The sequence below is a fragment of the Arachis ipaensis genome, chromosome B8 (genome assembly GCF_059453495.1).
Source record: "Arachis ipaensis isolate K30076 ecotype BB chromosome B8, ASM5945349v1, whole genome shotgun sequence".
NCBI lineage: Eukaryota > Viridiplantae > Streptophyta > Magnoliopsida > Fabales > Fabaceae > Arachis > Arachis ipaensis.
Window position 1 is genome coordinate 37,555,505 of NC_142443.1, and position 19,986 is coordinate 37,575,490.

The 19,986-nt window shown below is 31.3% G+C and overlaps 2 protein-coding genes across 10 annotated transcripts; one reads left to right on the plus strand and one right to left on the minus strand.

Moving 5' to 3' along the window:
* The first annotated feature begins 714 nt into the window (after positions 1–714).
* LOC107612992 (putative leucine-rich repeat receptor-like serine/threonine-protein kinase At3g14840) lies at positions 715–11,138 on the plus strand. Of its 2 annotated transcripts, XR_015896199.1 has the most exons (25): positions 715–939; positions 1,026–1,203; positions 1,992–2,063; positions 2,144–2,212; positions 2,959–3,030; positions 3,113–3,184; positions 3,894–3,965; positions 4,068–4,139; positions 4,258–4,329; positions 4,425–4,496; positions 4,643–4,714; positions 4,950–5,021; positions 5,720–5,782; positions 5,933–5,998; positions 6,087–6,122; positions 6,227–6,267; positions 6,526–6,902; positions 7,138–7,333; positions 7,417–7,578; positions 7,842–7,960; positions 8,071–8,281; positions 8,411–8,648; positions 8,815–8,965; positions 9,462–10,113; positions 11,069–11,138. XR_015896199.1 is itself a non-coding variant. In XM_016314807.3 (24 exons), the coding sequence occupies exons 1-24, from the start codon at positions 840–842 to the stop codon at positions 9,849–9,851; spliced, it is 3,045 nt and encodes a 1,014-aa protein (XP_016170293.1). In that variant the 5' UTR covers positions 715–839; the 3' UTR covers positions 9,852–10,155. The 2 variants fall into 2 exon arrangements, 1 of the variants encoding a protein (XP_016170293.1); XM_016314807.3 differs by lacking the exon at positions 11,069–11,138 and having other exon boundaries at positions 9,462–10,155.
* A 5,553-nt stretch (positions 11,139–16,691) lies between these two features.
* Positions 16,692–19,413, minus strand: LOC107612993 (uncharacterized). Of its 8 annotated transcripts, none has more exons than XM_088496440.1 (7): positions 19,280–19,413; positions 19,087–19,190; positions 18,916–18,985; positions 18,752–18,841; positions 18,321–18,463; positions 18,010–18,099; positions 16,692–16,955 (listed from the first exon to the last, which is right to left on the minus strand). In XM_088496440.1, the coding sequence occupies exons 5-7, from the start codon at positions 18,423–18,425 to the stop codon at positions 16,692–16,694; spliced, it is 459 nt and encodes a 152-aa protein (XP_088352566.1). In that variant the 5' UTR covers positions 18,426–18,463; positions 18,752–18,841; positions 18,916–18,985; positions 19,087–19,190; positions 19,280–19,413. The 8 variants fall into 8 exon arrangements, 6 of the variants coding, with proteins under 6 accessions (XP_088352566.1, XP_088352567.1, XP_088352569.1 ...); XM_088496443.1 differs by lacking the exon at positions 19,280–19,413 and adding an exon at positions 17,466–17,515 and having other exon boundaries at positions 16,804–16,940; positions 19,087–19,225; XM_088496445.1 differs by lacking the exon at positions 19,280–19,413 and adding an exon at positions 17,466–17,515 and having other exon boundaries at positions 16,812–16,940; positions 18,010–18,115; positions 19,087–19,225.
* Between the last annotated feature and the right edge of the window lie 573 nt (positions 19,414–19,986).

Genomic DNA, 19,986 nt, shown 5'->3' on the forward strand with positions numbered 1-19,986 from the left:
TAGTCTCAAAAAATAATTTATTTTTTAAATTTATTTCTAATTTTTTTTAATTCAATTCGTCTTTCAAAGATTTTAAGTTAGTCATTTCATCACTTTCGTTGCTAACAGCGTCAAAGTTTATTAATGTGACAAATTAAGTAATATCATAATATACACATAGTAGTCTTAATTAATAGCTAATATGATAAGTTTATGAAATTAGATCAAATAAATCTAAAATTGAAAATTTTCAATGTCTCAAGTTCTTCCCTCAATTAAATTTTAATTTGATCTAATTTCATAAACTTATCATATTAATAGTCAATTAAAATTTTTGTGTGTGTATCGTAGTATCACTTAACATGCCACATTAACAAATTTTAGCACCGTTAATAAAAAAATGACAAAAAGATTAACGTGATTAATTTAAAATTTTTAAAAGAAGAATTTGATTAAAAAATATTTCACAGACCAATTTAAAAAACAAATAATTTTTCAAAAGCTAATTTGACTATTTACCCTTTTTTTTTTCTAAAGTTTGGAGGAAAATTTAAATGTAAAATTTTTAGATGAATATGTCATTTAAACTCTAATCGATCGACGATTATATCATTTTCTTTGACTTAATATTAGTAATATATATATAATAATGCTACAAATCTACAATTATTCAGCCATGTCTATCTGTCCTCCGTAACCCAAGATAAAACCAAAAAAAAAATTAAATAATGTCTGCTTCTTCAATAACAGTAAGCATGTCTTGGTCAAATTTCCGTTGCATTCTTCTTAATTTAATTACTTCATTCATTTAATCTCCTTTTTTCAAGTATCATCAACAAAATTTCCCCACACTTGAAAGCATGAAACTCGTAACTCTCTTCTTCTTCTTCTTCTTCTTCTCTCTCTCGCTTCTTATTGCATCCTCATTTGTTTCTGCAGCCACTCTACAACAACAGGAAGGTGCATTTACATATTTGCTCTTTCATAATAATTAAGTTAATGGTGATGAGTGTGATTTGTGATGAAAAATTGAAATTGTGAATCAGTGCAAGTTCTTAAGGAGATAGGGAACACACTTGGGAAGAAAGATTGGGACTTCAGCGTAGATCCATGCAGTGGAGAACGTAACTGGGTTTCCCCTGCTTCTACACCTTCCTTGAAAAATTATGCTGTCACTTGTGATTGTTCTTTCTCTAATAACAATCTCTGCCATGTTGTTGGCATGTGAGTTTCATACTTCTACTAATTTCATAATCTATGATTGGATACTTATGTGATATATATATATAGTTTAATTTCACGCTTTAAGCATGGTAGGTGTGAACTATGAAGTAAATATAAGTGATTTCTATAACTCGCTTAGAAGATTTTATATTTTGTTTTATAAAATTAAACTCTTGAAAATTTTCAAAATTAAATTACGATACTTTTATAAAATTTTAATTTTTGTAAAAGATTAAAATAAATAAGAGTTTAATTTTGGTAGTTATTTTTGTTAACCGTTTTTCTTATGCCCTAATAAATGTTTTACACTCACAATGCATTAACATTAAATTTAATAAATAACATTAAATTCTAGGATTGAGTAAAGTCCCAAATCCTAAACATTCTTATTCTGCCCTTAAGAAAAATGCTAATAGTCATAGGAAGTAACCACCATGATAATGACTATCCAAAAATTGTGTATAATAAAACTGTTAATTTTCTTGAATTTTAGTAGTGTAAATGATTAATTAATTTATACTCTGAGCGTATAAAAAGTATTACTAACATATATTAAATATTGGGGGTGCCAGAAAAAGAGACTTAAAGCCAAGACCTCTAAGTGATGCCAACGAGTTATAACTTAAATGACATCATCTTTCCATCCTCACCTAGAGATCTCAGATTCGAGTCTTACTCCTAACTTTGAAAAAAAAAAAAGGTCAATTTTTGGTTTTATGGAATATGTTAACAAATGTGGTGAGAGTGTGACAATTGTTGTGTTGATGAATGAGATTTATCCTATACAGAGTTCTAAAAAGACAAAATCTAACTGGCACTCTTCCTCCGGAGTTTGCAAAGTTGCCTTACCTGCAAGAAATGTAAGCAACCACAAACACATTTTTTCCTCTCTTTCACCACTATCTTCACTCTCACTTACTTGGTTTTCTCTCTGTTACAGTGATCTCACTCTCAACTATCTTAACGGCACAATCCCAAAGCAATGGAGTTCCTTGAATGTTGTCAACATGTAATCTCTTTTTCTTTCTCTCTACCTTTACGGAAAACATATGATTATAGGGATTGTAATGAATCAACTGGATTGAGTTATGTGACCAACATGTGTGGTTTAATCATATCACTGGTAATATTGCATTCCAAAGTGATTGATGTACCTTTGAAGTGGAATTCTAGCAATGCCAAAAGCTTATGATTCACATAAATCTGTCATGTTTCTTTTCTTTCCCTCTCACTCTTGTACATTCGTTAATCAATGTATTTATATACAAGTATTAAGATATAGAGTAATAGTCCAAATAAGTCCCCAAGAATTTTTAGTTGGACACTTTAATCCTCAACAAATTTTAATCATCAAATTAGTTTCTAACCTTTTATTTTGGGAGTGATTTTTCTAATGAATAAAAGTTTGGAGACTAATTTGATGATTAAAATTTGTTTAAGACTAAACTGTGCAACTAAAAATTTTTTAGGGATTGATTTGGAATATTATTCTAAAATGTATTAATACAGGGGTATACCAAATTTTGACAAACAATGAAGGAGTATCTCCCTTGGGATTTAATGTTTAAGTGAAATCTTCAATCCTACTTTGAAAAATGGATTTTATATACCATATACAGAAATTAAGACATGATAGTTTAAGTTTGAATTAAGTATAGATATCTGTAACGCAAATGTTAAACATAATGTCGATAGATTGCTGAATTCTGGACTTACAAAAACTGCAATCATCACATATTTCTTAAATTGTGGCAGTTCCCTTTTTGGAAATCGAATAACAGGCTCAATTCCAAAGGAGCTGGGAAACATAACTACCCTGAAAAGTTTGTAAGTTATTTATTGGTCATGCTAGAGTTTCCTCCCACAAAAGTTTCATGAAATTTTCTGAATTAATTTGAAAATTGGATAGGTCCTTGGAATTCAATCAACTCTCTGGAGAGCTTCCTCCTGAGCTTGGGAATCTTTTGCAGCTTGAAAGATTGTAAGCCCTTTGTAAACACTTGTCTTATAATTGTTGAGGTTGAGTAATTTTGGTTGTTGAGAAATGATAGCCTGAATAAAATAGGCAGGTTTTCAGTTTTCAGATCATGAAACAATGGTTATTGAATGGATTAATGTGATGAAACTACATAACCACATTGGATGGTTTGGTGGATGTTCACCTCATCCCTTAACCATCTGGGGTTACAATTCCTACTCATGAAAATGGGATACATTTCATAGCCATCATTTATCTTTTTGGAGAGCTCTCATGGCAAGGGCATTAGTCATTATAGTCAGCAATAGATATGTTAGCTTTGACCAAAAAATAAAAAAACTTATCCATCATGCAAGAATAAAAAATCGTAATTATGTGTATTTCAAAAATTACATGGCATGCTTTTCATTTTGGTACTTTACCAAAGTTTGGATAATCGTTGTTGCGAAATTGATTGCCAAGTTCACTAATTGCTATAGACATAGTAGTTAGAATATCGATTTAACTCTTAAAATATTTTGATATTACAATTTTAAATGAGTCAATCGATTTTACAAAATATTTACTAGGTCTGGTAATTTGACGATTTAAATCTTGTTTTATAAAATCCATAAGTGTTGACATTTATCCATTCTAGACTTTGCTCAATATATTGCACCCTATTACAAGAGCGGCCTTGTATTCTAAATTTTATTTTATTTTATTTTTTTAGGCATGTTAGCTCCAACTCTTTTACTGGGAATTTACCCACTACACTTGCTAGGCTCAGTAAATTGAATTACGTGTAAGTGTCTATATCTTTCTACTCATTCCTTTTACATCCCCTTATACTGTAGTTTAATTTCATTAGTCTTGTATCTTTGTTGATCACTCTCTTATTCTTCAGTCGACTCAGTGATAATCAATTTTCCGGAGCAATACCCAATTTTATTCAGAGCTGGACAAGTCTTCAGAGGCTGTGTGAATCTTTGATTTCTCCTGTGAAATTTGATCCTTACGTTGTTACTTTTTTTTTTTTTTCTAATTACACATTATCAATTGGTTTACCAAAGGAATGGTTCTTATAATTATGCCAGGGTGATCCATGGGAGTGGTATGAGTGGACCAATGCCTTCTGGAATTTCATTTCTGAAAAACCTTACTGACTTGTAAGCATGGTGTTTTGAATTGTAGCCACCAATGCTTGAAAATTCAAAACTATTTAGGTGTTGTGTTTTCAACATGCTTAAAACATGCTTTGCAGGAGAATCAGCGACTTGAAAGGACCAGATTCTTATTTTCCACCACTTAGTAACTTGACAAACTTGCAAACACTGTGAGTTTAATTTAATGCTTGCATCTTTTTTTTTTCTTTAGTTTTTATTTTATCAGTTAATAATGCCTAACTAAGAAATGCTCTTAGCAATGGGATAAAGCTGATAGCAATGACTTTTTGATCCTCAATTGTTGAATTGTTTCCAGAGTACTGAGAAGTTGCAATCTTATAGGATCGGTTCCTGAATATCTTGGAAATGTAACTACTTTAAACTCGTTGTAAGTGATGCTTTATTCTTTTCAATTACTTTTTGTTGGCCTTCTAACTTGGAAGTTTCATGCACTGAATGTATTTTTCTTGCATATTGTACTCGTTTATTAGATAAAGTGCATCGACACGTTTCCTCCAATCAGTCATTTGATTACATTGTAGGAATTAATCATTTTCATGTTGATTTTTTTATTTCTTTACTCTTTTAAATAATACTTGTTCTGGACATGGTTTCATTTTCAGAGACCTCAGTTTTAACAAGTTAAGTGGAAGTATCCCAAACTCCCTCCGTGTCCCAGAGAACATGAATATACTGTAAGAAATCTTTTTTAAGTTTGTCGTTTTTTATTACACTGAAAATGAGGACACATGATTTTTTCTAGTTTGCTTGTGCTATTCAATTTCCTCTAGCAGCTAAGATTCATTAGGATTTATAGTTGACCTACAATTATTACTATAAAAGCTGGAAACAATTGTAATAATCAAAAGAATATATAAATTTGATGTTTACAGTGGTTATTAAAAAATTGCATCAGTCAATAAATACCATTTTATTTTCATTACTTGTATAATCCAAGTATCAAAATTCTAGCTTTAACACTGAACTGGCACTCAAACAAAACCTAAAGCTGATTGGATTCATAGAGATTCCTGCTCAACCTAGTTTAAGTAGATCAAAACAATGTTAACTTGTTTGCAACAAGATAGCAAGCATTTTATACATATATGCATTGACTTGTGTAAAAGCACAATGCACATACTCCAAAATAAAAAATATTATGTCTTCATTGTAAATTATGTTCTCATTTCATGTCAAGGAGCATATGCTTTCAAAATGTCATTGATTAAACTCATCTTATCAAAATAAGTATTGATATTGCGAACTAAGATAAATTAAAGGATCCTAGGGGAAGATCCAAATTATTGAGGAAATAGGATTTTATTTACTAGTTTCAACATGTGGTTATTCATCAATTTGTATAAATTGACTTCTTGATAATGTTTTTACCTAGGTACTTAACTGGAAACTTTTTCACTGGACCACTGCCGAATTGGATTGCTAACCCGGACTACACGTGAGCAATTCTGCATTACTTTTATGATTTCTTGCATTAAATTAAATGTTTCGCTTAGTACATTATTCTTAGGATTCTTCTGTGCTACCAAGTGCTCCATGCAGTGTTTTTAGTCCATCTTTGTTTCTAAATCAGTTCATATATATACAGGGATCTTTCATATAACAACTTCAGCATCGAAAAGCCAGAGCAGTTGACATGTCAACAAGGAACTGTGTAAGAACCATTTCATCTTCATACCTTTCATGTGTTTGTCAATTCTAGAAATTTATCTGAGACTTGACCATTTCTTAATGTGCCTCAGAAACCTTTTTGCATCAGCTTTGAATGGAAATAACTCGTAAGTGTATACTACTTATGCTAGATTATTTTTTCGATACTCATGCATATAGCTTGAACTGATGCGATTATGCTCACTTTTTATGCCAATCTATATTTTCTTAGGGGAGCTTATCCATGTTTGGGGATCACCAACTGTCTTAAGCGTAAGTTGATTTGTTATCGACCCTCACCTTGTTGTCTACAAGACTACAACATATAGTGGTAGAAGTCTTCTCATGTAATAATATGATTGATAGTTTGGATGGATTTATAGTTACTCAAATGATTAGAAAGTGCTAAGTCAAAAAGTAATTGTTTCTTAACATATCAAACTGAAAATGGATATCTTTTTCCTACCACGATGTTAACCTGTTTATTGTGCTTGCTTCCTTTAATTGACTTTTTGCATATTTAATTTCCAGCTTCATACTCTCTCCATATAAATTGTGGTGGGAAGATCATAACTTATAATGGAAACATTACATATGATGAAGATTCACAAGAAGCTGGACCAGCAAAATCTCTTCGTAGTGGATCAAACTGGGCAGTTAGCAACACCGGTCACTTCTTTGATAGTGGTATTTCGGACTATTATACATGGTCTAACATGTCTAAGCTTGCTATGAACAATGCCGAACTGTACATGGATGCACGTGTTTCGGCGCTTTCTCTTACATATTATGGGTATTGCATGGGAAATGGAAGCTACACTGTAAATCTCCATTTTGCAGAGATAATGTTTACTGATGATCAAACATATAGTAGCCTTGGAAGGCGTGTATTTGACATATATATTCAGGTTCGTGGTTTCGTCAGTTCAACTTTTCGAACGACATGTATGAGCAATACCTTCTGGTATATATAGTTTTTTAACTAAATCTGATTTTTAACAGGATGATACAAAGTAGTCAGTTTTCTCAGTTCTTTGATTTGATTTGTTAGATTTACTCACTATTACTCGAAGTCAATTTCTAGACTAAAATATAGAGTTGTGCACAACATCATTTATGTTTATTTGGATTGAAGTATTGCAGAGGAAGTTGTTGCTAAAGGATTTCGATATTGCAAAAGAAGCAGGAGGAGTCAGGAAGCCCATCATAAAAAATTTTACAGCTAATGTGACCAGTGGTACCTTGGAGATCCGCTTACAATGGGCCGGGAAAGGGACAACTGCCATTCCATTTGGATCAGTATATGGTCCTCTTATATCAGCTATATCTGTCAATCCAGGTTACTTCTTTTCTTTAGTTTCTTTTTTTTTTCTGCCTTGACTTTCATCATCTAATGTTATGTATTTTATCATAATCTGGCAGACTTTACACCCCCACTGGAAAAAGAAAGTAACAAAAAAGGAAGTGGCATAGCTGTGGGGGCTATCATTGGAATTGTATTGGCTGGAGCACTTGTTATTGTCATGGCATTTGGTATAGCTTGGTGGAGAGGATGTTTACGACAAAAAGGTTCATTATATAGAGGTAAGAACTAACATGCTACTATAGGGTGCTACTCTATTTAATAGTAAATATTAATTTTCAAACAAGAACTTGATATGAATTTGCTTGCGTAAATGCTGATTAATTATATTGTCAACTCCTAAACCCAAATATATGGATTGTCTTTTCATTTATGCTAATATTCTTAGAATAATGACCATTCTGCCATATGCAATAACTAAGTTTCCGAAAACGGATATCTTAATTCACTTTTCATTCTCCTCTTGTTTGGCTTCAACTAACAGACCTACAGGGTTTGGATCTAAAAACTGGCATATTTACCTTAAGGCAAATCAAAGCAGCAACAAACAACTTTAGTGTTGCCTGCAAGATTGGAGAAGGAGGGTTCGGTCCAGTATATAAGGTATTGTGGAAAATAAGTGAATTTATTTTTTAGAACCTGAATCAATATCATTGTTTCTTTTATAGTTTCTACTGCACTAAAAAAATAGTTACAATCATTTGGAAATGCAGGGTATTCTTCCAGATGGCACAGCAATAGCAGTTAAACAGCTTTCTTCTAGATCGAAGCAGGGGAATCGTGAGTTCACAAACGAGATTGGCATGATTTCTGCTTTGCAACACCCGTGTCTAGTTAAGCTCTATGGCTGTTGTATGGAGGGAGATCAAATGTTGTTGATATATGAATACATGGAAAACAACAGCCTTGCCAGTGCTCTGTGGGGTAATGTGTCTTTACTCTGTATATTTGAGTTTGGTATCTCTTTCGTTAATAAGCTAAAATGTTGTATACAAAATATACATACTGATCATTTAGCTTTGTTATCTAATTTCGGCGACAATTGCAATGAAGGCAAAGAGAAAACTCAATTGAAATTGGACTGGTCAACAAGGCGTAAGATTTGTATAGGCGTTGCTAAAGGCTTGGCTTACCTCCATGGAGAGTCAAGATTAAAAATAGTTCATAGGGACATCAAGGCTACTAATGTGTTGCTGGATAAAGATCTAAACCCAAAAATATCGGATTTCGGTTTGGCCAAGCTTGATGAAGAGGGTCAAACACACATAAGCACTAAAGTGGCTGGCACTTAGTGAGTTCTCCTTTTTTTTCTTAAAGCATTTAGCAAGATTTATTGTGTATTTTTCAAAGTTTTACATAGTAAGCCAGCATAGAAACTTCTTTCAGATCTTTATGACTTATGAATTTGAAAAATGTATCTACATTGTTACTGAATGTATGAATGTTTTATGTTGCAGTGGATATATGGCACCCGAATATGCAATGCGTGGTTATTTGACGGACAAAGCAGATGTGTATAGTTTCGGAATTGTTGCCTTGGAAATAGTTAGCGGCAAAAGCAATAACATGGGCTGGCAAAGGGAAGAATGCTTCTCTCTTTTTGACTGGGTAACTTATCCTCTCATATCTCCTGCATTTGTTTCAATCTGAATGATTATCCTCTTAGAATATATACCAACATTATGATTGTTATTTTAGAGTTTCTTTAAACTCTTTCATTCAATTTTTCAGGTATTGTGACTTTTGTGAGAAATTCGTTCATGCTCCTAGAACACATTAATTCTTACTCTAAAATTCACATGTCACTACTGCTCATTGTTTAATTTTGATACAACCTTTTTACTATTATGAATTAAAATGAGTGATTGTAAATGTTTCTAGAACACGCATAAAATGTGCTCTAGAAGCATGCAAGAATTTCATGACTTTACTAAAATCTTCAGTGTCTAAGTGCTTCTTGCTCAACTATACCGGTTCCCTACTTTATTTCAAAACAATTTTAGAGATATCTTAGTCCCTTAGATTCAATCAATTTTAGTTTTAATTTATTTTATTTGCATATTGATGACGGGAATTAACTACAATCTATAATTTGTTTTCACAGGCTCTTCTCTTGAAAGAGAAAGGTGATCTAATGGACCTAGTTGATGAGAAGTTGGGTTCACACTACAAAAAAGATGAAGCAATGCTCATCATCAATGTGGCTCTTCTCTGCACAAATACCTCTCCATTGAACCGGCCAACCATGTCGTCAGTGGTAAGCATGCTCGAAGGCAAAACCGCTGTACAAGAAGTAGTGCCGGACACGACGCAGGTATTTGGCGAGAAAAAGTTAGAGATGATCCGAGAGTATTACCAACAGAAGGGGAAAGATAAGATTCCAGACACTGAAGGTGTGAGCACATCAACTAATGAAACTGCTGCATTTGTGGCTAATTCAGAAGACAATTCAATCAACATGGATTCTTCTTATTGGGAAAGAAGTGGTAGATGATCCAAAAATATCTCCATATATATTCTTTCATATTACTTGTAAGCCAACCAAAGTGGAAATATCTGCCCAGAAATTTTTTCTTTCATTTTCTATATGCGATGTCGTATTTATAGTTTACAACTTTGCACAAGGTTTTGTAGACTTCAAGGATCAGGAGTCTGCTGCTAAATGTAATAGCATTAGGTTTGAGGCAAAATGAGGCCACATATAGCTAAGAAAAATAAGCATTAACATTTAGGAATGCATATTTTTTTCCGAAAAAATATATGGAATCAAGAGGTTACCAGCCAAAAATTAAACAAAACTACATTAATTTATATTAATTATTAATTTTAAATTTTAAATTTAAAAAATTTAAAATTGATTAAGTAAACATAATTAAAACCTATAAAAATTTTCTTCTTCTCTCTCACATTAACCTACCAACCTCCAACAATCACACACACACACCTCTCTCTCTCACCAATGCTGCTGGAAGCGCCGGCGACTTCCATGCTCTCCGCGACGCCTTCAATAAGCGCATCCAAAACAACTGGTTCAACACGAAGTCCACCTCCCGTTTGTTATTCTTGTTTTTTTTTGGGTTAATTTTCAATCTCTTTTTCAATGTTTTTTCCTCTGTTTCTTTCTTTTTTTTTTTTTTTTTGCTTTTTCAAAGGAAATAGCAGTACTGCATCAGAAAATAGAAACCTATTATTCCATACAAGATCCATGGAACTAGCTTTTATTATTATTAAGCGCCAGCAACTGTCCATGTGGTATGAAAGGAGTAGCCTCGTACCTTGTTTGGGTAGTTAGATTGTGTTTGCTCCTTGTTCCTCAAAGCTTTCATGGAAGAAGAAATGTTCATTTTCTTCTCTTTTGCTTCATCTCAATTACAGAAATATAAAAAAACATTCATTTAATATAAAAAAAACATTCTAATACTTAACAAAAGAAATATTCAGTTATATTTTAGCAAAAATAATTAAATATTTATAAAATTTAAAAAAATTTATAAAATTCTTAAAGAAATAGAAACATTCACATTTGTAATACAAAAAAATTCGAAAAATATATAAAAGAATATCCATTTAGTATGAAAAAGAAACACTTTGATATTTCGCAGAAGAAATATCCATATATATTAACTCGTAGAAATTTTAAATTCACATATTTAGCTGGTTTTTGACTAATATCCTTTTGATTCTCTAGCATTGTTCTTTTTTTTCCAAAACAAAAAAAAATCTCAACAAGGTATATGCTAGAATCTGCAGATTATTTCATAACTTGTTTGCAAACACGAAATAATTTTTATAGTATCATTATATTTAATCATTTTAAATCTTGAAACTAACATGCTTTAATGTAAAGTCTGAAATTGATATTCCTTTCATGTGAACGGTCCGTGTGAGTGATTTAAGGGTTCAGTTGCTATTACCTCTGGTTTATACTGTTAGATTGGTCATTTATACTAATCTATTTAATATACTAAAATTGGATTTTTCACCAGTTAATGGGAGTGAGGTGTTGATTCTTTATGAATCTATTTTTTTATCAAAATGAATACACTATTTTCTCTTTTAAGTTCATTTTATAAAAATATCTTTATTATAGTTATACTATAATTAACATTTAAGTAATAATGCATAATTATACTAATTTAAGAAAATATTTTTATTATAGTTATATAAAATCAATATTTAATGCATTATTAAACTACTTATCAATTATCAATCGAAATAATAATAATAATAATAATAATAATAATAATAATAATAATAATAATAATAATAATAATAATAATAATAATAATAATAATATGATATGATAATTATATGATAATGGCACCAATTATTAATAACCAATTTATATTTCTCTAAATAAATTTATTTTAGAAAAATATCTTTATTATAATTATATTACAATATTACAATATTACAATTACTATTTAATAAATAATGCATAATTATACTAATTAAAAAAAATATCTTTATTATAATTATATAAAATCAATATTTAATGCATTATTAAACTAATTATCACTCGAAAATATTTTTAATCATTTAAATTATATTAATTTTAATTATATTGATACAATTTTAATTCTTATTCATTATCCAATGATTTGATTAATGACAAGTTGTTACCTTAATGGTGATCTATTTATAATAATAATAATAATAAAAATAATAATAATAATAATAATATGGTATGATAATGATATGAAGTTGGCCCGGTTACTCTATTCATGTTAAAAAATAATAATTCTAATCATGATATAATATGATAAAATCATATAATTTTAACAAAACAAATATATGATGTAGTATAACTAACGTAAATAATCAAAAATTACCTTAATAATAACTAATTTACATATTTATTTTTTTTAATAAAACCTATATATAAAGTTTTTTTTTGTGGTACATGAGTCTAGATCTAAAAGTCAACTCATTTTCTTTAAATTTATTATTCTTCTTTTACTACTTCATAGAATTTATTTTTCGTTTTTCATCGAAATTGATCATTTTAAGGTACAATTTATAATTTTGTATAGTAGTTTTTAGGGTTAAGTACTTTTTTGTCCCTAAGGTCTGGAATAAAAATCAAATTCGTCTCCAATCTTTTTTTATTATTAAAATCATCTTCAATGTTACAAAACGTTATAAAATCATCCTTTTGTCCATAAATAATATTTTTTGGACAATTTTACCTTTAAACAAAAATTAAAAAAAATACCCCCTCACCCTCACCCTCATCAGAATGATTTACGACAGGAAAAAAAAAACCAGAGCACAAAATTTAGGATCAAAAAATTTTTTAACAGTGAATCAGTAATAGGGTTATCAAATTAAATTTATCATCAAGGTCAAGCAGTGACCAAGCTCAACACACAAAATTCTATTTAATTCCTCAGAAGAAAGTGCTAACAACCAACAAGTATTCCAACTTTTCAACAAGAAATCAAAATTCACAGGCTTGATAAACATTAAGCCATATAAGAAACCATCACTGTCATTATTTTCATGGATCAACCAAAAGTAGAATCAGATCACAGCAGCAACTGCAACAACAGTAGAACTAGCTACCACCACAGGCCACTGAACATTCAAAACCTTCACCCCTTTCCCATCCCTAGCAATAACTGATGAGCGGATAATTTATACACTTTTTGACATTATTTTTATATAGTTTTTAGTATGTTTTAGTTACTTTTTATTATATTTTTATTAGCTTTTATGCAAAAATCACATTTCTGGACTTTACTATGAGTTTGTGTATTTTTCTATAATTTCAGATATTTTCTGGCTGAAATTGAGGGACCTGAGCAAAAATCTGATTCAGAGGCTGAGAAAGGACTGCAGATGCTGTTGGATTCTGACCCTCCTGCACTCGAAGTAGATTTTCTGGAGCTACAGAAGCCCAATTGGCGCGCTCTCAATTGCATTGGAAAGTAAACATCTTGGGCTTTCCAGCAATATATAATAATCCATACTTTACCCGAGATTTGATGGCCCAAACTGGCGTTCAAACGACAGCCAGAGACCCTTTTCTAGCGTAAAACGCCAGAACTGGAGTTAAACGCCCAAATTGGCATCTAAGCTGGCGTTTAACTCTAGAAATGGCCTATGCACGTGTAAAGCTCAATGCTCAGCCCAAGCACACACCAAGTGGGCTCCGGAAGTGGATTTCTGCACTATCTGCACTTAGCTACTTATTTTCTATAATCCCTGGTAACTAGTTTATTATAAATAGCACTTTTGACTATTGTAAAGGATCAATCAATCTTTGGACTTGGAGGCTGGCCTCACGGCCATGCCTAGACCTCTTTTTTCTTATGTATTTTCTACGGTGGAGTTTCTACACCTCATAGATTAAGGTGCAGAGCTCTGCTATTCTTCATGAATTAATGCAAGTACTATTGTTTCTCTTTCAATTCACGCTTACTTCTTCTCCAAGATATGCTCTCATACTTAATTCAGTTAAGTCAAAATGAAGGGGTGACCTGTGACAATCACCCACTATCTTCGTTACTCGCTTAGCCAAGATCTGCATGCCTGACAATCACAAGCGGTCTACATGATGTTCAACGTAGTCATTGGACGACAGCCGGAGTATATTCTCTTGGGTCTCTAATCCACAGACCGAGTCCGTGAGATTAGAACCTTCATGGTATAAGCTAGAACCAATTGGCAGCATTCCTGAGATCAGGAAAGTCTAAACCTTGTCTATCGTATTCCGAGTAGGATCTGGGAAGGGATGACTGTGACGAGCTTCAAACTCGCGAATGTTGGGCACAGTGACAGTGTGCAAAAGGATAGAGAGATCCTATTCCGACGCTAGTGAGAACCGATAGATGATTACCCGTGCGGTAGCTGTACTTGGTATTTTTCATCCGAGACAAGAAATCTGACAGTTGATTAGCCGTGCAGAAATCATACCTGGTAATTTTCATCCGAGAGGATCATACAGCTTGCCATGGAAGAGAGCATGCATGATTGGATGAAGACAATAAGAACGCAAAGGTTCAGAGGCAATAAAGCATCTCCAAATGCTTATCTGAAATTCCCACCAATGAATTACATAAGTATCTTTATTTTATTTTATGTTTTATTTATCTTTTAATTATCAATACCCATAACCATTTGAATCCGCTGACTAAGATTTACAGGATGACCATAACTTGCTTCAAGCCGACAATCTCCGTGGGATCGACCCTTACTCATGTAAGGTATTACTTGGACGACCCAGTGCACTTGCTAGTTAGTTGTACCGGAGTTGTGAAAAGTGAGATTACAATTCCGTGCACCAAGTTTTTGGTGCCGTTGTCGGGGATTGTTCGAGTTTGAACAACTGACGGTTTATGTTGTTGCTTAGATTGGGTAATTTTATTTTATGTTTAAGCTTTTTATTTTTGTTTTCGAAAAAAAATTAGTTTTCGGAAAATTCATAAAAATTTTTAAGAATGAATTCTAGATCTTCGTGAGATATGGTGAAGCCTGGCTGGCTATTAAGCCATGTCTAATCTTTTGGATCGAGGTTTCCACTTTCCATTGGAGAAGGGACATGTCTGTATTTGTTATGCTAAAGCTTGGCTGGCCATTTGGCCATGTCTAATTCCTTTGGATCGAAACTTTAGAATAACATTGCATGAGCCTTTGGATTCTTAAATCTGATATTGTTATTTACAGTGTTTTACTAAAGCTTGGCTGGCCATTTGGTCATGTCTAATTCTTTTGGAACGAAGCTTTAGACTAACATTGCATGAATCCTGGAATTCTTTTTTAAAATTTTGAATTTTTTATTTTCTTTCTCCAAAATAATTTCGAAAAAAAAATTTTTTGTGTTTCTTGTTTGAGTCTTGTGTCAAATTTTAAGTTTGGTGTCAATTGCATGTTTTTAATTTTTCTTAAATTTTCGAATTTCATGTTTATGTTCTTTCTTGATCTTCAAGTTGTTCTTGATGATTCTCCTTGTTTGATCTCTAAATTTTCTTGTTTTGTATCTTTTCTTGTTTTTCATATGCATTTTCGAATTCATTGTGTTTAAAAGTAAAAAATTTTTAAGTTTGGTGTCTTGCATGTCTTTCTTTTCTTAAAAATTTTAAAAAATATGCTCTTGATGTTCATCTTGATCTTCAAAGTGTGCTTGGTGTACATCTTAACATTCAAAGTGTTATTGTATGTTCCATTTGTCTCAATCTTAAATTTTTATGTCTTGAGTCATTTGTTATTTTTCTCTTTCTTCATTAATTCAAAAAAATCAAAAAAATAATATCTTTTCCTTATCTATCTATTCTATTATATAAAAATCGAATGTCTGCACTTAATGATGAAGCTGACGTGGCATGCTTCGAAGAGTGTTTCTCGATTTAATTGTTTTAACTCATTCAATACAGTTTATTGCACTGACTTAATTATATCAACTGATTGATTTGATTAGATATTTAAATATTAATATAATTAATATATTTTTTATAATTTATATTACTTAATTAATTATACTATATTAATTATAATTTGTTATATTAGTGAATTAGTCTTTTCATTTATAAATTCTAAAATAAAATAAATAAATTATTATTTATTCTAATTAAATTTATTTATATACTACATATGAATTAACATTAATTTATAATACATAAAACTTGTGGATTGTGATAAAAGCAAATCTTAAAAAAAAAATGCATACAATTATAGAAGAATTAAATCTATCTCTTTATTTATTTTTAACCATCGTTTTAGATTTTAATTTTTTTTTAAATCAGTGATAGTGGAATTTTTATTGATGCTAGATAAAATTATAGAAGAATCTACGAAACAGCATAAATTATTGCTCTTTCAATCAAATCATACCACATGTAAAAATAAATTAATTTAAATAAATCGAATTTGCATATCTATATAGATTAAATTGAATAAATTCGATTTAGACAAATACGTAGTAAATTGAATTCATAAGGTTCGAATTACATGCAACTTCTGAATAATTATAATGATATAGGTATTGTATATAAAAATTAATAAAAAAATAATTTAAATTCCGTACAATATTTTTTTTGTATTTAGAGCTATTAAAAATGAACGAAAAAATGTTGTGTGAAATTTTAATTTTTTTGTATGGATTGTTATATAAAATACTAATATCATTATAATTATTTATTAAAACAGAGTACAACTAAGATTTTACTAACATTTTTAAATATTATATTTTTATAAAATTTTAAAATTTTTTATTATAAACACTTTTTGTAATTATTATAAATAATTTTATAAAATTTAAAATTGGCTTAAAAAATGTTATGAGTAAACCGTCTGACAAAAAACTGATTACAAAATCGGTCAAATCTGTAATTACTCAATGAACCGAACCGTTACAACTGACCGATTTTTTTAAAGGGTTTCTGGTTTGTGAATAACTCCTCCAAACGGTGCCGTTTTGACCTAAAAAAAAAAAGAATGCCCAACTGCTTAAGCCCGTAACCCGTAACTCAGTCCCACTCCTACACTCCTCGCTTCTCCTCTTTGAAACTGACTTGAAATTTTGATATTGAAAGAGGAACCCTAACTCCCCAAATCGCGAGCCCGCAGCCACCGCAGCGTCAGACTGAGAGAGAACATGCTGAAATAGAATTATCTACTATTGTAGTTAAAGAAATAGCAGAGGCTGAAGGTCAAGCACATGAAGCAATTAACTAAGGATCATAAAATTTTAACTACAATTCAAAGGAAGCTAAGTAATTGAAATTTGAAACAGAGAGAAAGAGACACAAATTCAGAGAAAACACTGCTCAATTTTGCTGTTAGTTAAATGGTTACATATATACATCAAAGTGAAGTTAATAAGAAATTAGGAAAATGCGGTTTTTTTTTTTTTTTAACAAAGATAGGAGACTCGAACCTACAACCTCTTAATTGAGTATGGAAAGACTATGCCATTTGAACTATAACTCATTGACGTGGTTCTTCTCATTACTAGAAATTACAATGACATCACAAAGAACATGTGCTCTTGCTATTTGATAGTTAAGAGGTCTCATAAACCCTCATTCAATGAAAGTCAAATTAAATTACCAATACTAATTAAGCATAACTATATAAACATATATATAAGTAGGACACGTGACTCAACTCTTTATTTCCAGCCAATTGCAACTGTTTCCGTGTCACAATAGTTATGTCCTGTAAAGTTTCAATATATTCACATGCATGAATGAAAATTTTGATACTATGTATATTATTACGAATGGGAAGGTTAGTTAATTAGTTATTGTGAACACTTAAAAATTTCATACCTGTTTCAACCATATTATCTAGTGCCATTTCTCAGCTTGTTCTGAGAGAAATATAAAATTATATATATATATATATATATTATTTTTTACATATCCATTTGAAGCATTTAAGTTGATTACTATCTTAATGAGAATCTTTTGTCATAATTACCAAAAGGAGAAGTTCTAGCCCAGAAGAAGTTCCAGCATGAAAACCAGCAATTAACTAGAAAAAAAAGTTAACTCTTTCGAAGGTTTCTGTCAAAATTAAGCCCAGCTGGTATTCACACAGGAACTTAAACTAGTTGGGCTTCCAGGTTAACCCAACCCATCGCTAAATTGAAATTAACAAGATAAAAAGGACTTAAAAGAATGAATTTGACCCAAATCTTTCAGATCTACCTTTTGCACAATCAGCAGAAGGCAGAGAACTAAGAAACCATGAAAGTTTATCCTTAAATTGTGTTGTAGAGGGACGATCATTCCGCAAATCTGTATGACAAAAAAACTGCACAATTCAAATATACTTTGATTAAGGCCTCAAAACAAAACAAGAAATCATCATAGTTTACAAAGTATCCAAAAAAATAAAACGAGAAATAAAAATAAAACAACAGACATTTGTACAATTACCATTGTGCAATTTTTGCATGCTCCATTTGAATATAAGAACTATATGCATATTTGCAAATCCAGTGTGCTATTTCACATACCTCACATCCAGATGATTTACCGATGGCAGTCAGACGCTCTTTCTTCTTCATTACTTTTTCTTCCTTGCTTAACGGCTTTTTGAATCCAAGTTCAGCTGTTGCCATCTCTCTCTCTCCTTTGTGTAGCTAGACGCTCTTCAAAACTGTAGAAAATTAAAATTGAAGAATGCAAGGTCAAATTTGCAATAGATTGCAAACAAGTTCATCACTACAAACTAGTTATTCTACCATTAAATATCATATGTAGAAAAAAAAGATACAAAGCTAAAAAACTTAAGTAGTCAAAAACATACAGCTAAACACAAGTATACTTCCTTTTCTTTTGGTGGAAAAAAGAAAAGTGGGATCCAAGGTTGCATCATTTCTACTTTTGCCAAGTCAGGACACTTCTACTTTTGATGTATTGCTACTAAATATATCCAATAAACTACCTATTGAGGAAGAACTGTGTTGTTCTTCTCACAGCAGTCATATCTCCAGTTGGGAAAAAGGACACCCATTTGAATCATTGTTTGAAGGACCTACATAATGCACAATCACTCAGTAAGTAACTTGAAAAATGTTATGGGAGACCACCACAGAAATGTTACTTTACCTTGTCTGGATCCTTCTCATAAACCTCGTAGAAAGCTTCCAGTCATCCTTCTCGGATATTTGGACTGATACTGTAAACATAATTACAAAGCCAATCATCTCACCAAGCTTAAAATGTTTGACTTGTAAAACCACATTACATTTTAAATCAACAGAAAAGACACTAATATACCTTCCCATGATTCCAAAATCATAGAAGATCAACCTTCTGCCATTAACATCATCCACTGCATGTTAAAGAGAAGAACATGGCCTTTGTTCAAGTTCTTCTACTTTCTGCTCCACAGATTAGCGTTTATAAAAAATAATACAACAAATCAGCTTGAATCAATTAAAAAAATAAAACAAAATGTTAGATTGATTGCCTTTGTTCCATCTGCAGCGGTCAGTTTTGCCTTGCTTACTCGACTTCCAACTAGCGAACCTTATCATTAGAGAGAGCTAACTGTTGCCTAACACTTCCCTGCAACAGAAAGGAAGGAATGAAGGGACAAATCTCCTTACACGGAGCGAAAGCTGTGGCTTGTCTTATGCTTGTTAGCTTCTCATACTAGAGAGAAAAGGTTCATACTACTCCTTGAGCCCTGCATTTCGATTTTGTAAGGCTGCTCCTTGAGCCCTGCAACTACTATGATTATTTTCCATGGCAGTCTTTTTATTTGATCCACAAATTTTTTGCAATTCTTCTAACTGATCAAGATGACATTTTTCAATGGACTCTTTAGTCTCTTGCTAGTTCCATGAATCATACATTATACAAGAGATTTTAGCTTACAAAATAATGCAAACAAGAATATCTTTAAATTATACCTTTATTTTGGAATCCATCCAATGGTATAGATAGTAATTAAGGTTAGAATATTCTTTTCTTTTATATTAAGATTACAAAAAAATATATACGAAGAAGAATACATAAAGGTTAATAGCATATTATATAAAAATACGGTTGTAACAACTATATCTTGAGAATATTTTAACAAGAAAATATTCCATCAAGCATGTCCATAAAACCCTCTCCATGCTCCTCATACTAGAGAAAAAACAAACAAGTCGATAAGAACAAGAAAGTCTA

Excerpts from the sequence above, each read along its gene's own strand:
- LOC107612992 (XM_016314807.3), top strand. The coding sequence starts at position 840 with ATGAAACTCGTAACTCTCTTCTTCTTCTTCTTCTTCTTCTCTCTCTCG. Across the intron at positions 2,064-2,143 it reads TTGCCTTACCTGCAAGAAAT|TGATCTCACTCTCAACTATC; the intron begins GTAAGCAACCAC and ends TCTCTGTTACAG. Across the intron at positions 3,031-3,112 it reads ATAACTACCCTGAAAAGTTT|GTCCTTGGAATTCAATCAAC; the intron begins GTAAGTTATTTA and ends AAAATTGGATAG.
- LOC107612993 (XM_088496440.1), bottom strand. The coding sequence starts at position 18,425 with ATGGCAACAGCTGAACTTGGATTCAAAAAGCCGTTAAGCAAGGAAGAA. Across the intron at positions 18,100-18,320 it reads GTAAATCATCTGGATGTGAG|ATTTGCGGAATGATCGTCCC; the intron begins GTATGTGAAATA and ends TTTGTCATACAG. Across the intron at positions 16,956-18,009 it reads TTCTGCTGATTGTGCAAAAG|CATGTTCTCTCTCAGTCTGA; the intron begins GTAGATCTGAAA and ends ATTCTATTTCAG.